The following is a 14,325-nucleotide window of genomic DNA, read 5'->3' as shown; positions in this document are numbered from 1 at the left end:
GATGCTTGATCCTTGAAAAACAAAAGGCTATATTTCCTTCCAAAGCTATACAGAATATTGAAAAGCAGAGACATTATTTTGCTGATAAAGATCCATCTAGTCAAAGCTGCGTTCTTTTCAGTAGTCATGTATGGATGTGAAAGCTGGACTATAAAGAAAGCTGGGCACAAAGAATTGATACTTTTGAACTGTGGTGTTGGATAAGATTCTTGAAAGTCCCTTGGACCGCAAGGAAATCCCACCAGTCCATCCTAAAGGAAATCAATCCTGAATATTCATTGGAAGGACTGATGCTGAAGCTGAAACTCCAATACTTTGGCCACCTGAGGCCAAGAGTCAATTCATTAGAAAAGGCCCTGAGGCTGGGAAAGATTGAAGGCAGAAGAAGAAGGGGAAGACATGGTTGGATGGCATCACCAACTCAACGAAAAAGAGTCTGAGCAAGCTCTGAGAGATGGTGAAGGACATGGAAGCCTGGCATGCTGCTCTGTAAAGAGTCAAACACAACTGAGAATTGAACAATAGCAGCAAGCCTGTCTCTCCCGTGGAAACTCAAAGAAAGCCTTCCCCACGCCTGCTCCTGCTTCTTGAGCACAACCTGGTGCTTCCCCCGGGCCCTGCCCCGATGAGGGACCATGAATTATTGGAAAATGAAAGTAATAAAAGTCTCTTTTCAATGGAATTTACTCTTTGTGTCATCACACAGTCACCTCTACAGATGAAAAGGTTAAAACCCCTGGGTGGATATGAGACAGATTTGGAGTCAAGAGTTTCCAGGGAGAAGCAGACATTGATGTCCCGACGTCTGTCCTCTGGGCTCTGCATCCTCAGGTGAATCTCGTCATAACAGGGAGCGAGGCTTGGCCACACCCCTCAGGCCAGCTCCCTGGTGGCCACCACACCTGCAGAGCCAACAGAGTCTCAGGTCAGAGAGTCAGACCCATTTCATTCATTCTGGGCTCTGCCTCAAGGTATCTGCGATCTTAGTTCCCCAACCCGGGATCGAACCCCTTCCCCCTGCAGGGGAAACTCGCAAGCTCAGCCACTGGACCGACACGGAAGTCCCTGGAGAGTCATACAGTTTAGTTCCAGGCAGGACAGGACCACTCAGCCCCACCGACAACTCTAGAGCCATTCCCTGGACTTCCCCGCAGGGGAACAGGTGTGCTCACCTGGTATAGTAGGTCCAGGTGAGGCCATAGGTGAGGAGGAAGCCAGCCCCCATGAGGGCCCCTCTGATCAGGGTGAGGACCAGGGGCCAGGAGCCCTGCTGCTCCTCAGTCTCACAGCTGCAGGGAGGGGGGCCTTCTGGGGAGGGGAGAGTGGGTGAAGCTCCGTCCCCAGACCCAGCCCTCCCAAAGGCAGACACCTGCCCAGGCTGCCGGCCCCCAGAACCTGTCCTGCAACTCACTCTGCACAGAGAGGCTGAAGGAAACCTGCTGGGAGCCCAGTGGGTGCTGAGCTCGGCAGGTGACTTCTCCTCCATCTCCGACCCCAACAGGGGCAATCTCCAGGACCCCGGGGGCTGAGCGCTGGGAGGGGCTCGGGGGTTTTCCCTCCCAGAGCCAGCTCAGCGTGGCAGGGGCGTTGCCGTCGGCCACACAGACCAGGCGCGGAAACGGGCCCTCCTGGATGGGCAGTGACGTGCCATTCAGATCTGGGTGAGAGATGCACAGATGAGTGGGTGGAGCCCAAGGGCTGTCTCGCCCTCGCTCCGCCCCCTTCCTGATGCAGGCCCAGGGATGAGCTCACGGAGGCCGATGAGCCAACAGTCCTGGTGGTCCTTCCAGGCTCCCAGAAGAAATGGGAGCTGATCTGAGGATGGAAGGGAGAGAAGTGGGTGGGAAGCTCACGGGAAGATGTGCCAAGAGAGAGACAGCCCGGAAGATGGGGAGAAAGACACGTGGTCTGCATCGCGGCGGAGAGGACCCGGAGCAAGAGAGACACGATAAGAGTGGGAGAGAGAAGGGCGGGGCAGATGTGCTGGAGCCCGGACAGCAGGGCTGAGAGCGCTGGGCTGGGCTCCAAGGTGACGGGCAAGCAGTAGGAGCCTGTGACGAGGGGAAGCTTCAGCGTCGGCGCCGACTCTCACAGGACCCTGCTGGGGCCAAGTGGGGCCTGGGCTGCACACGAGACAGGAGGCGAGAGGCTGAGGGAGGAGGCTGATCAGTGGCCCAGGGTCCAGCACAAGACTGCAGCTGGCTCTGGGGCCAAGGGCATGGAAAGGGGGAAGTGATTTGAGCAGTGAAGCTCTGCAGAGTCCCTGAGTCACGGGTGTAGCTGGTGAGAAAGGGAGATGGGTAGAAGGCTGTCCAACCACAGCCCGGTCAAATGGGGGACAGGGTGCAGTTGACAGGCATCAGCAAGAAGTGGTTCTGTGCGTGCTCAGTCAAGTCATGCCTGACTCTTTGGGACCCTATCATCTGTAAGCTGCCAGGCTCCTCTGTCCATGGAATTTTCCAGGTAAGAATACTAGAGTGGGTTGCCATTTCCTGCTCCAGGGGATCATCCCCACCCAGGGTTCCAACCCACTTCTCCAGCATCTCCTGCATTTCAGGTAGATTTTTACTGTCTGAGCCACCAGGGAAGCCCAGGAAACAGGGGTGGCTCCTGGCAAAGATGGTGAAATCAGAGCTGAAAGATGGTGCAGATCATAGGAGATGAGGACAGACAGAAAACATTTTTACAAAGAGCAGAACGTACACAGTAATACAAATCACAGAGATAAAATGTGGAATGCTGGCTCCCAGGGGCTGAAAGTGGGAAGGGGTGGGGAGGCTATATCTGATGGGTTTCTAGTTTCGATTCTGCAAAATGGACTGGGCTGTGTGGATGGGTTGCACAACACCCTGCCTAGATGGCCTTCCCACGGCTGGGCTCTACCCTTAAAAGCGGTGAAGATGGTAACTTTGATCATCTGTGTGTTTTCTCGCAGTGAAAACTAAAATTTTAAACAGAATAAAAGGAAAGGGAGCAGGCAAAAGTAATAGTCCATGGATGAGAGACATTGGGGCGAGAGGAAGGCAGGTTCAGAGGAGTGAGGGACCATCTCATCTCCAAGCCCTGAGCCCTGAGCTGGCAGAGACCTGCTCCCATCACAGCCCCAGAGGAGAGACTATCCTTCCTACCTGTGACGCTTTCCTGAGATATTCTTGTGGTCACCAACTGTGGAGCATCTGGGAGGAAAACGGGAGAGGCAGGGAGGCGTCAGTGCTCCACCCCAGGAGCCAGCTGAGAGGACAGGACTTTACTCCCCCAATCTCATCTGGAAAGGGATGCGGGGACGCCATCCGCCTCCTGCCAACACCACCCCCAGGGGCCCCGCTGCCCCTCCACACTCACAGGAGACGTTGAGCTGGATGGTTGTCTCCAGGGTCACCTGAGATCCTTGGAGTGTCATCTGACAGGTGAGGTTGGTGCCGTGGTCCTGGGGCCTCGGGGTGAGGGTGAGCTCCGAGGAATGGAGGGTCCCTGGGTCCATGGTATCAACCGCCTCCCCCACCCAGGAGAACAGGAGAGGGTGTCCCCCACCAGATGCTAGCGACAGGCTGCAGGTCAGGTTTGTGGGGCGACCAGCCTCCAGAGGCTCCGGAAACTGGATGTAGGGTTTCCCTGGTGGGGCTGAGGAAGAGAGAGGGAGATGCCTGGGCCCCATGGGGGTGTGGAGACCCAGAGGGGGACCCTCAGAGGGACCCGTGCTAAGGGCCACAGCTCACCCCCAGTCCTGGGGCTCTTCTGCACCCACACATCCCAAGACCTGGGGTGGTCCTCAGTCCTGCTCCTGTTCTAACAGGAAGGTCCCCACATCCCAGGGCCCTCTCCCGGGCTCCTGCCATACCTGTCACCTGCAAAGCCAGCTTCTTATCTCTGTAACTGTATTTCACGTTGTCTCTCTCCACCCGGAAATAGTAGACTCCTGCATCACTCATCCTGGTGTCTCTGATGCTCAGGGAGCAGTCCTTGTCGCTGGGATCCCCAAGGAGGTGGAATCGGCCCCGGGTCTCCATCCTCACTCGCCTCTTCGGGTTGTTGGTGGCCACGGGATCACTGTGTGGGTCGTCCCCTTCCCGGAACCAATAGATGAAGGGTTCCATAGAGGAATACCAGGAGCTCCAGGGGTAGGAGAAGGAGCAGGGCACGAGGACGCCAAGGCCCGCCTGCAGCGTCAGGGATTCCTGCACTTGGAGCCTGTACCCTGGATTCTCCTGCAGGGATTCTGCGGACACGGAGGCTGAGCTGCAGCCGCAGCCCCCTCCCCACCGGAGCCGCCCCACCCCCACCCGTGACCCCCTCCTCCCGCGGCCGCTCACCCCCCCACAGCAGGGGCAGCAGGAGCAGCAGGGGCACCATGTCCGCGTCCCCCGGGGTCCAAGTGTCTCTGTCGCGGAAGGTAGTGCCCCGAATGCAGGGTGGAAACTAGGAAGCCCCAACAGGAAGTCAGTTGCTGCCAGAACAGAAGGGAAACTGGGAGGCTAAAGGCTGTGGGGTTGGGGTGGGGGCTGCAACGTCACGCCCCCCCACCCCCCACCGCCTCCCTATTCCCCCCCCTACACCGCAGGGAGTGATCATGGGGCCCCCAGAGTCCCAGAGGCTTCCCAGCACGTGGCTCTGACGTGATCGCCTTCCCGATGATGTTCGCGTCCACCGTGGGTCGCCCAGCCGGCGGCAGCGCAACGAGAAAAGAGAAACAAGGTCGGGTCCACCCTACAGCAGAAAAACAAGACTTCCCGGAAAAGATATTGAAAACTTTCTCAAACACGTTCCACTGGGGGCAAAAAGCAAGCTTCCTGACCCAAATGTGGTAGAGGGTGGAAGCGTGGCAAGAAAGCTGAAGTTGAAAAGCTCCTTTGCCCTGAAGGGTTTTCATAACGTGGCAAACGGGGCTGTGGGTCGTACTGAATCTCAGGGTCTGTGGGGCCAGCCCTGGGCCAAAAGACCATGAAAAACGGAGTGGGTGAAGGGAGACCCTTGCCCCATAACTGGGGACCCTAGGCTAGATTTTACCCGAAACACAATTCAGGACCCCTCACTCTCTCTTCACCTTGAAGAAGGCTGAGCGCGGAAGAAGTGATACTTTCAAACTGTGCTGTTGGAGAAGACTGTTGAGAGTCCCTTGGACTGCAAGGAGATCCAACCAGGCAATCCCAAAAGAAATCAACCCTGAATAGTCATTGGAAGGACTGACACTGAAGCTGAAGCTCCAACACTTTGGCCATCTGATGTGAAGAGTCGACTCATTGGAAAAGACCCAGATGCTGAAAAAGACCCTGATGCTGGGAAAGATAGAAGGCCGGAGGAGAAGGGGACGACAGAGGACGAGATGGTTGGATGGCATCACCAACTCAATGCACGTGAGTTTGAGCAGTCTCCAGAAGATAGTGAAGGACAGGGACGCCCTCCTGCTGCAGTTCATGAGGTCGCCAAGAGTCGGGCACAGCTGAGAGACTGAACGACCACAACAAGCTTCACAGCCTTGTTTTCACAGCCACAGGAAGGGCTCGGGTCACGTGTGGAGACAACCTGTAACGCTACTGTTCTTTAAGGGAGAAATTCCATGAAGATCTCCTTTTTTTTTTTTTTTTTAAATTTATTTTATTGGAGGCAAATTACCTTTCATTAATATATTGGTTGGTTTTGCGATACATTGACATGAATCCGCCCCGGGTGTACATGTGCTCTCCCTCCCGAACCCCCCTCCCACCTCCCTCCTCCCCATATCCTCCCCCCATGTCATTCCCATGCACCAGCCCCAGGCATCCTGCATCATGCGTCGAGCCTGGACTGGTCACATATGCTAATATACATGCTACAATGCCATTCTCCCCAATCATCCCACCTTCACCCTCTCCCACAGAGTCCCAAAGACTGTTCTATATGTCTATGTCTCTTTTGCAGTCTCGTACACAGGTTTCAGGTTTCCATCTTTCTAAATTCCATATATATGCGTCAGTATACTATATTGATGTTTTTCTTTCTGGCTTACTTCACTCTGTATAATTGGCTCCAATTTCATCCACCTCATTAAAACTGATTCAAATGCATTTTTCTTGATGGCTGAAAAATACTCCATTGTGTATATGTACCAAAGCTTTCTTATCCATTCATCTGCAGATGGACATCTAGGTTGCTTCCATGTCCTGGCTATTATAAACAGTGCTGCAATGAACATTGGAGTACACATGTCTCTTTCAATTCTGGTTTCCTCGGTGTGTATGCCCAGGAGTGCAATTGCTGGATCATATGGCAGTTCTATTTCCAGTTTTTTGAGGAATCTCCACACTGTTCTCCAAAGTGGCTGTACTAGTTTGCATTCCCACCAACAGTGTAAGAGGGTTCCTTTCTCTCCACACCCTCTCCAGCATTTATTGCATGTAGAGTTTTGGATAGCAGCCATTCTGACTGGTGTGAAATGGAATCTCATTGTGGTTTTGATTTGCATTTCTCTGATTATGAGGGATGTTGAGCATTTTTTCATGTGTTTGTTAGCCATCTTAATGTCTTCTTTGGAGAAATGTCTGTTTAGTTCTTTGGCCCATTTTTTGATTGGGTCACTTAGTTTTCTGGAATTGAGCTGCAGGAGCTGCTTGTATATTTTGGAGATTAATCCTTTATCAGTTGCTTCATTTGCTATTATTTTCTCCCATTCTGAAGGCTGTCTTTTCACCTTGCTTAGAGTTTCTTTTGCTGTGCAGAAGCTTTTGATTTTAATTAGGTCCCATTTGTTTATTTTTGCTTTTATTTCCAATATTCTGGGAGGTGGGTCTTGGAGGATCCTGCTGTGATTTATGTCAGAGAGTGTTTTGCCTACGTTCTCCTCTAGGAGTTTTATAGTTTCTGGTCTTACATTTAGCTCTCTAATCCATTTTGAGTTTATTTTTGTGTATGGTGTTAGGAAGTGTTCTAATTTCATTCTTTTACAAGTGGCTGACCAGTTTTCCCAGCACCACTTGTTAAAGAGACTGTCTTTTGTCCATTTTATATTCTTGCCTCCTTTGTCAAAGATAAGGTGTCCATAGGTGCGTGGGTTTATCTCTGGGCTTTCTATTTTGTTCCATTGATCTATATTTCTGTCTTTATGCCAGTACCATACTGTCTTGATGACTGTGGCTTTGTAGTAGAGCCTGAAGTCTGGCAGGTTAATTCCTCCAGTTCCATTTTTCTTCTTCAAGATTGCTTTGGCTATTCGAGGTTTTTTGTATTTCCATACAAACTGTGAGATTATTTGTTCTAATTCTGTGAAAAATATCGTTGGTAGCTTGATAGGGATTGCATTGAATGTATAAATTACTTTGGGTAGTATACTCATTTTCACAATATTTATTCTTCCAATCCACGAACACGGTATATTTCTCCATCTATTAGTGTCCTCTTTGATTACTTTCACTAGTGTTTTGTAGTTTTCTATGTACAAGTCTTTTGTTTCCTTAGGTAGATATATTCCTAAGTATTTAATTCTTTTCGTTGCAACAGTGAATGGAATAGTTTCTTTAATTTCTCTTTCTATTTTCTCATTATTAGTGTATAGGAATGCAAGGGATTTCTGTGTGTTGATTTTATATCCTGCAACTTTACTGTATTCATTGATTAGCTCTAGTAGTTTTCTGGTAGAGTCTTTAGGGTTTTCTGTGTAGAGGATCATGTCATCAGCGAACAGTGAAAGTTTTACTTCTTCTTTTCCAATTTGTATTCCTTTTATGTCTTTTTCTGCTCTGATTGCTGTAGCCAAAACTTCCAGAACTATGTTGAATAGTAGTGGTGAGAGTGGGCACCCTTGTCTTGTTCCTGACTTTAGGGGAAATGCTTTCAGTTTTTCACCATTGAGGATAATGTTTGCTATGGGTTTGTCGTATATAGCTTTTATTATGTTGAGATATGTCCCTTCTATTCCCACTTTCTGGAGAGTTTTTATCATAAATGGATGTTGTATTTTGTCAAAGTGAAGATCTCCTTTTTTAAAAAGTTTATTTAATTGGAGGCTAATTACTTTACAGTATTGTAGTGGATTTCCTAAATATGACAATAAACATAATACATTTGAGACACTCCCAGGAACAAGTTGTGAGAACAAACGAATATTGGTTTTATATTTATCTGGATATATGTTTACATCTTTGTTTCTTAAAGAATAAACACTTTTAAAATAAGGAGGGTAAATTGAGAGATTGGGGTTGACATATACACACAACTGTGTATAAAATAGATAACCAAAAAAAAACGGGCTGTATAGCACAGGGAACTCTACTCAGTATCTTGTAATAATTTATAGTGGAAATGAGTCGGAGAGAAATATACATATATAACTGAATCACTTTGCTATACTGTGACACTGACATGACATTATACATCAATTATACTTTAATTTAAAAAAATCACACCCAGAACAAAGAACTCAATAAGAAAAAGATTGCCCAGTTTTTATTTTCAAATGGGCAAAAACTCAATCAGGAATTTCACAAAAGAAGATATTCAAATAGCTCAATATAACATTGCACGTAAAGGAAATAAAAAGGTGTGGAGACACTGCCACCGTGGAAGGCAGGGCTGAAAACTGAGCCTGGTGCTAATACAAGTGCTGCTGAGGATACAGACAGCTCAGAACCCTCCAATACGATGAGGGCATGGAAATTCACTTGACCACTCAAGAGAACCCTTTGAAGGTACCTTCCAGAACTGAATATATGCCAAACTTACAACAAAGCAGTTCCATATCCACCAGGAAAACTTGCTAGCCTTCCTATTTTCATCACAACATTCATATCAGCGATATGTTGAAAGAGCCAAAACATGGAAACAAATGTAATGTCATCATATTTTAGGGTTCATACATAACTGGAGGAACAGTCATACATAAAATACCACTTTCGAGACAAAAACCATAGCAAAACCAACAATGAATTATTGATATAAAAACATGGATAATCTCACACTAAGTGAGGTAAGTCAGAAAGTCTCCTTTCAATGGGATTGAATCCTCCTGTTGGCACTCAGTCATCACCACAAACAATAGCTCATGGATGCAAATAACACAGGGTTTGACTGGAAGGTTTCCAGGGAGAAGCACCCAGTGATGTCCCCACGTCTGTCCTCTGGGCTCTGCATCCTCAGGTGAATCTCGTCATGACAGGGAGCAAGGCTCAGCCACATCCCTCAGCCCAGCTCCCTAGTGGCTGCCATACCTGCAGAGCCAACAGAGTCTCAGGTCAGAGAGTCAGACCCTTTTCATTCATTCTGGGCTCTGCCTCAAGGCAGGTGGGATCTTAGTCCCCAACCCGGGATCCAAACCCTGCCCCCTGCAGGGGAAACCTGGAGTCTTAGCTACAGGACCAACACGGACATCCCTGGAGACTCACAGTTTAGCTCCAGGCAGGACAGGACCATCCAGACCAACCAACAACTCCAGAGCCATTCCCCGGACTTCCCCGCAGGGGGACAGGTGTGCTCACCTGGTGTAGTAGGTCCAGGTGAGGCCATAGGTGAGGAGGAAGCCAGCCCCCATGAGGGCCCCTCTGATCAGGGTGAGGACCAGGGGCCAGGAGCCCTGCTGCTCCTCAGTCTCACAGCTTCAGGAAGAGGGGCCTTCTGGGGAGGGCACGCTCAGTCCCCAGACCCAGCCCTCCCAAAGGCACACACTTGCCCAGGCTGTTTGCCTCGAGCACCTGTCCTGCACAGAGAGGCTGAAGGAAACTTGCTGGGAGCCCAGTGGGTGCTGAGCTCGGCAGGTGACTTCTCCTTCATCTCCAGCCCCTACTTGGGGTATCTCCAAGACCCCTGTGCTGGAGATGGGGGTAGCCTCCAGGGCTGTGGACCCCTGAAACCAGCTCAGCTGTGCAGGGGGGTTGCTGTCAGCAACACAGAGCAGCTGCAGGGCCTGGCCCTTCCAGATGAGAAGGGACGAGGTGTTCTGCAGAATCTTGAGGGCTTTGCAGGAAAGCAGAGGGAAAGATGGGGGAAGCTAGGGTCTCCTGTTCCTTCCTTCCCAGGATCTACTGGCCTCGCTCTCTCCTCTCCCAGTCCCAGGGAACCTTCCCACCCTAAGGAAGCTGACCCAATGTGTCTGGGCCTTGTATCTTCAGGGGAGGCTTGGTGTCTCAATATGACAGTCCTGGGCTGTTCGGTGGAAAGAAAACCCAGAGCCTCGAGGCTTGAGAAGTTGATTCAGTGAAGTCAGCAGGAGATAAGACTAAGGAGGCTTTAGCAAGCAAAACCTGCAGACAGGCTGCCGGCCCCCAGAACCTGTCCTGCAACTCACTCTGCACAGAGAGGCTGAAGGAAACCTGCTGGGAGCCCAGTGGGTGCTGAGCTCGGCAGGTGACTTCTCCTCCATCTCCGACCCCAACAGGGGCAATCTCCAGGACCCCGGGGGCTGAGCGCTGGGAGGGGCTCGGGGGTTTTCCCTCCCAGAGCCAGCTCAGCGTGGCAGGGGCGTTGCCGTCGGCCACACAGACCAGGCGCGGAAACGGGCCCTCCTGGATGGGCAGTGACGTGCCATTCAGATCTGGGTGAGAGATGCACAGATGAGTGGGTGGAGCCCAAGGGCTGTCTCGCCCTCGCTCCGCCCCCTTCCTGATGCAGGCCCAGGGATGAGCTCACGGAGGCCGATGAGCCAACAGTCCTGGTGGTCCTTCCAGGCTCCCAGAAGAAATGGGAGCTGATCTGAGGATGGAAGGGAGAGAAGTGGGTGGGAAGCTCACGGGAAGATGTGCCAAGAGAGAGACAGCCCGGAAGATGGGGAGAAAGACACGTGGTCTGCATCGCGGCGGAGAGGACCCGGAGCAAGAGAGACACGATAAGAGTGGGAGAGAGAAGGGCGGGGCAGATGTGCTGGAGCCCGGACAGCAGGGCTGAGAGCGCTGGGCTGGGCTCCAAGGTGACGGGCAAGCAGTAGGAGCCTGTGACGAGGGGAAGCTTCAGCGTCGGCGCCGACTCTCACAGGACCCTGCTGGGGCCAAGTGGGGCCTGGGCTGCACATGAGACAGGAGGCGGGAGGCTGAGAGAGGAGGCTGATCAGTGGCCCAGGGTCCAGGACAAGACTGCAGCTGGCTCCGGGGTCAAGGGCATGGAAAGGGGGAAGTGATTTGAGCAGTGAAGCTCTGCAGAGTCCCTGAGTCACGGGTGTAGCTGGTGAGAAAGGGAGATGGGTAGAAGGCTGTCCAACCACAGCCCGGTCAAATGAGGGACAGGGTGCAGTTGACAGGCATCAGCAAGAAGTGGTTAAACCTGCAGAACATCTCTGGATGGACAGAGTAGGGACAGGACAGGGCGGGTTAGGATGGGGGCACGACTGCAAGTGGAGACTCAGGATGGGAGGAGTCCACCCAGGAAGGTAAAGAGAGGTTGGAATGGGGTCCAGGGTGGAGTTCTGGGCAATGGAAACACGAGTCCCTCTGAAAAATGATGACATCAGAGCTGAAGGAGGGTTCCTATCATAGGAGGTGATGACAGACAGAAACTTAAAAAAAAAAAAAATGCAGAAGCTAGAGTAATCCAAATCACAGACAGTAAAAGTGGAAAGCTGGTGGCCAGGGGCTGAAGCACGAGGGGACGGGGACACTGTGTCTGATGGGTTTGCCGTTTCGGTTCTGCCAGTTGGGAAGAGCTCTGCGGATGGGTTGGACAACACCCTGCCTAGATGGACTTCCCACAGCTGGGCTCTACCCTTAAAAGCGGTGAAGATGGTAACTTTGATCGTCTGTGTGTTTTCTCGCAGTGAAAACTAAAATTTTAAACAGAATAAAAGGAAAGGGAGCAGGCAAAAGTAATAGTCCATGGATGCGAGACATTGGGGCGAGAGGAAGGCAGGTTCAGAGGAGTGAGGGACCATCTCATCTCCAAGCCCTGAGCCCTGAGCTGGCAGAGACCTGCTCCCATCACAACCCCAGAGAAGAGACCATCCTTCCTACCTGTGAAGCTTTCCTGAGATATTCTCGTGGTCACCAACTGTGGAGCATCTGGGAGGAAAACGGGAGAGGCAGGGAGGCGTCAGTGCTCCACCCCAGGAGCCAGCTGAGAGGACAGGACTTTACTCCCCCAATCTCATCTGGAAAGAGATGTGGGGACGCCATCCGCCTCCTGCCAACACCACCCCCAGGGGCCCCGCTGCCCCTCCACACTCACAGGAGACGTTGAGCTGGTTCTCCAGGGTCATCCATACTCCCGGGAGTGTCACCAGACAGGTGAGGTCAGTGTCGTGGTCCTGGGGCCTCGGGGTGAGTGACCTCCAAGGAGCGGAGGGTCCCTGGGTCCATATCGTCAAGGGCGTCTCCCGCCCAGGAGAACAGGAGAGGGTGTCGCCCATCACAGGCTAGCGACAGGCTGCAGGTCAGATGTGTGGGGCGGCCGGACTCCAGAGGCTCCAGAAACTGGATGTTGGGTTTCTCTGCTGAGGTTGAGGAGGAGAGAGGGAGATGCCTGGACCCCAGGGGTGTGGGGACCCGGAGGGGGACCCTCAGAGGGACCCGTGCCTCATGGCCACAGCTCACCCCCCGTCCTGGGTCTCTCCTGAACCCTCAAACTCCAAGACCTGGAGCAGGGAGTGGGTCCTCAGTCCTGTTCCTATTCTAATAGGAAGGTCCCCACATCCCAGGGTCCTCTCCTGGGCCCCCTGTCATACCTGTCAACTGAAAATCCAGCTTCTTCTCTCTGTAACTGTATTTCACATTAGGTCCTCTCTCCACTTGGAAGTAGTAGACTCCTGCGTCGCTCAGCCTGGCCTCTTTGATGCTCAGGGAGCAGTCGTTGTTCCTGGGGTCCCTGACGGGGCGGAATCGGCCCGGGTCTCTGGCTTCTCTCGTCTGTTTGGGTCATTGGTGGCCACGGGATCACTGTGTGGGCCGTCCCCTTCCTGGAACCAATAGATGAGGGGTTCCATAGAGGAATACCAGGGATACCAGGGGTAGGAGAAGGAGCAGGGCACGCGGACGTCCATGCACGCCTCCACCGTCGCCGATTCCTGCACGCGGAGCTCAAATCCTGGAAGCTCCTGCAGGGACCCTGGGGGCCACAGACGCTCAGAGGCTGCTGCAGCCCCTCCCCACACGTGCCCCCTCCCCCAGCCGTGACCCCCGGCCCCCACCCCTCCCCCACTCACCCCCCCAGAGCAGGGGCAGCAGCAGCAGCAGGGGCACCACGTCGCATCCGCCAGCACAGAGCCGGTTCAGGTCCCTCTGCTGGGGAGGGAAGCGCCCCGAATGTGGCGATGGAAAGAGGAAGCCCCAACAGGAAGCCAGAGGGTGACAGAGAGAGCGAGCTCTAAAGATCCATGGAAGGGGAAGCTGGGTACCACAAACCAGGGGTGGGGGCTGTCTGACTGAGAAATCTCGTTTCCCCATCTCTCCCATTTGTACCTGCAAACTGTGAGGCTAAAACCTGAGGCTGGGGACTCCCAGGGCCCCGTTGCTGCCCGCGCTTTTCCCCGTGTACCGCGCTTTCTACACCGGCTGGGGTGGGGGGTCACCTGGCTAGCTCACCAGGGATCAGAGCCCCTGGGACGTCCAGGAGCAAATTCACGATCAGGTGTGGAGAGGAGCCCAGCCTGGGAGCATCCAGGAGCATCCAGGAGCATCCAGGAGATGGAGGGCTGCCCCCGACCCAGGAGAGACACTGAGATTTTAGGGACAAGTGCGTCTAGATCCCCTGAGATACGGTCCCTGCCGTGAGCCTGGAGCCTCCTGACCCCTTGGAGTTGGGTCCCCATCCCCATCAGTGCCCTGGTCCCAGGCAGGCTCAGATTCTGGTCCTGCCGTTGACGGTTAAAGCCGACCTGAGCACGCGGGCGTTTGGAATGCAGAAGCTGAGGGCGTAGAGCGCCCAGCTGGGAACCCAGACACCTGCCACCTGTTCAACTTTCCCAGAGTGACTTTGCCTCTCTGTGCCTCAGTTTGCTCATCTGAAAAACGGAGACGGTAGCAGAAATGCTGATTAAATGAGCTCATGTGTGTCACGTGCTTAGGACAGAACTTGTTCATTCAACTGAGGCTTTGGGGACACACAGCTTCTACACACTCCCAGACTCTGTCTAGGGGGACAGAGACCAGGGCAGAGCCAGCCCCACCCCCCACCTCGCCGGCCTTAGGGGGTTACTGGTCATTAGCAGGGAGGGCAGAAGCATCACTAGGCTGGAAGGTCAAGCAAGACCCTGCCCTTGAGATAGACGGGACCTAGGACCCTTTTTGGCAGTGCTTGTACCTGGACAAATGTCTCCCAGAGTGACAAAATACAAAGAAACTATAAGGGACTAAAAATAACTCCACACATCTGCAGTTGGTGCAAATTATGAGCAATGAGATACAAAAAGACCAGAGCCTAACTGCCCCTTCTACTGTGTAG

General features: G+C 52.7%; 1 protein-coding gene and 1 pseudogene across 3 annotated transcripts; both read right to left on the bottom strand.

Moving 5' to 3' along the window:
• Positions 1-666: 666 nt before the first annotated feature.
• On the bottom strand, positions 667-5,050 carry LOC129546463 (sialic acid-binding Ig-like lectin 14). Of its 2 annotated transcripts, none has more exons than XM_055411455.2 (7): positions 4,311-5,050; positions 3,839-4,216; positions 3,343-3,621; positions 3,129-3,176; positions 1,412-1,657; positions 1,173-1,305; positions 667-902 (listed from the first exon to the last, which is right to left on the bottom strand). In XM_055411455.2, exons 1-7 carry the CDS (start codon positions 4,348-4,350, stop codon positions 842-844), a joined length of 1,185 nt encoding a protein of 394 aa, XP_055267430.2. In that variant the 5' UTR covers positions 4,351-5,050; the 3' UTR covers positions 667-841. The 2 variants fall into 2 exon arrangements, with proteins under 2 accessions (XP_055267430.2, XP_055267429.2); XM_055411454.2 differs by having other exon boundaries at positions 1,173-1,308; positions 4,311-5,034.
• Positions 5,051-7,943: 2,893 nt separating this feature from the next.
• LOC129546330 (sialic acid-binding Ig-like lectin 14) lies at positions 7,944-14,215 on the bottom strand (annotated as a pseudogene). The gene is made up of 8 exons (XR_016035785.1): positions 13,088-14,215; positions 12,611-12,990; positions 12,115-12,379; positions 11,901-11,948; positions 10,591-10,653; positions 10,250-10,495; positions 9,351-9,443; positions 7,944-9,176 (listed from the first exon to the last, which is right to left on the bottom strand). The product of XR_016035785.1 is annotated as a sialic acid-binding Ig-like lectin 14 (transcript).
• Positions 14,216-14,325: the final 110 nt, after the last annotated feature.

The sequence above is a fragment of the Moschus berezovskii genome, chromosome 22 (assembly GCF_049115385.1).
Source record: "Moschus berezovskii isolate FMDL1 chromosome 22, NW_MosBer_1.0, whole genome shotgun sequence".
Taxonomy (NCBI): Eukaryota; Metazoa; Chordata; class Mammalia; order Artiodactyla; family Moschidae; genus Moschus; species Moschus berezovskii.
This window is presented reverse-complemented; position numbering and strand designations above follow the sequence as displayed.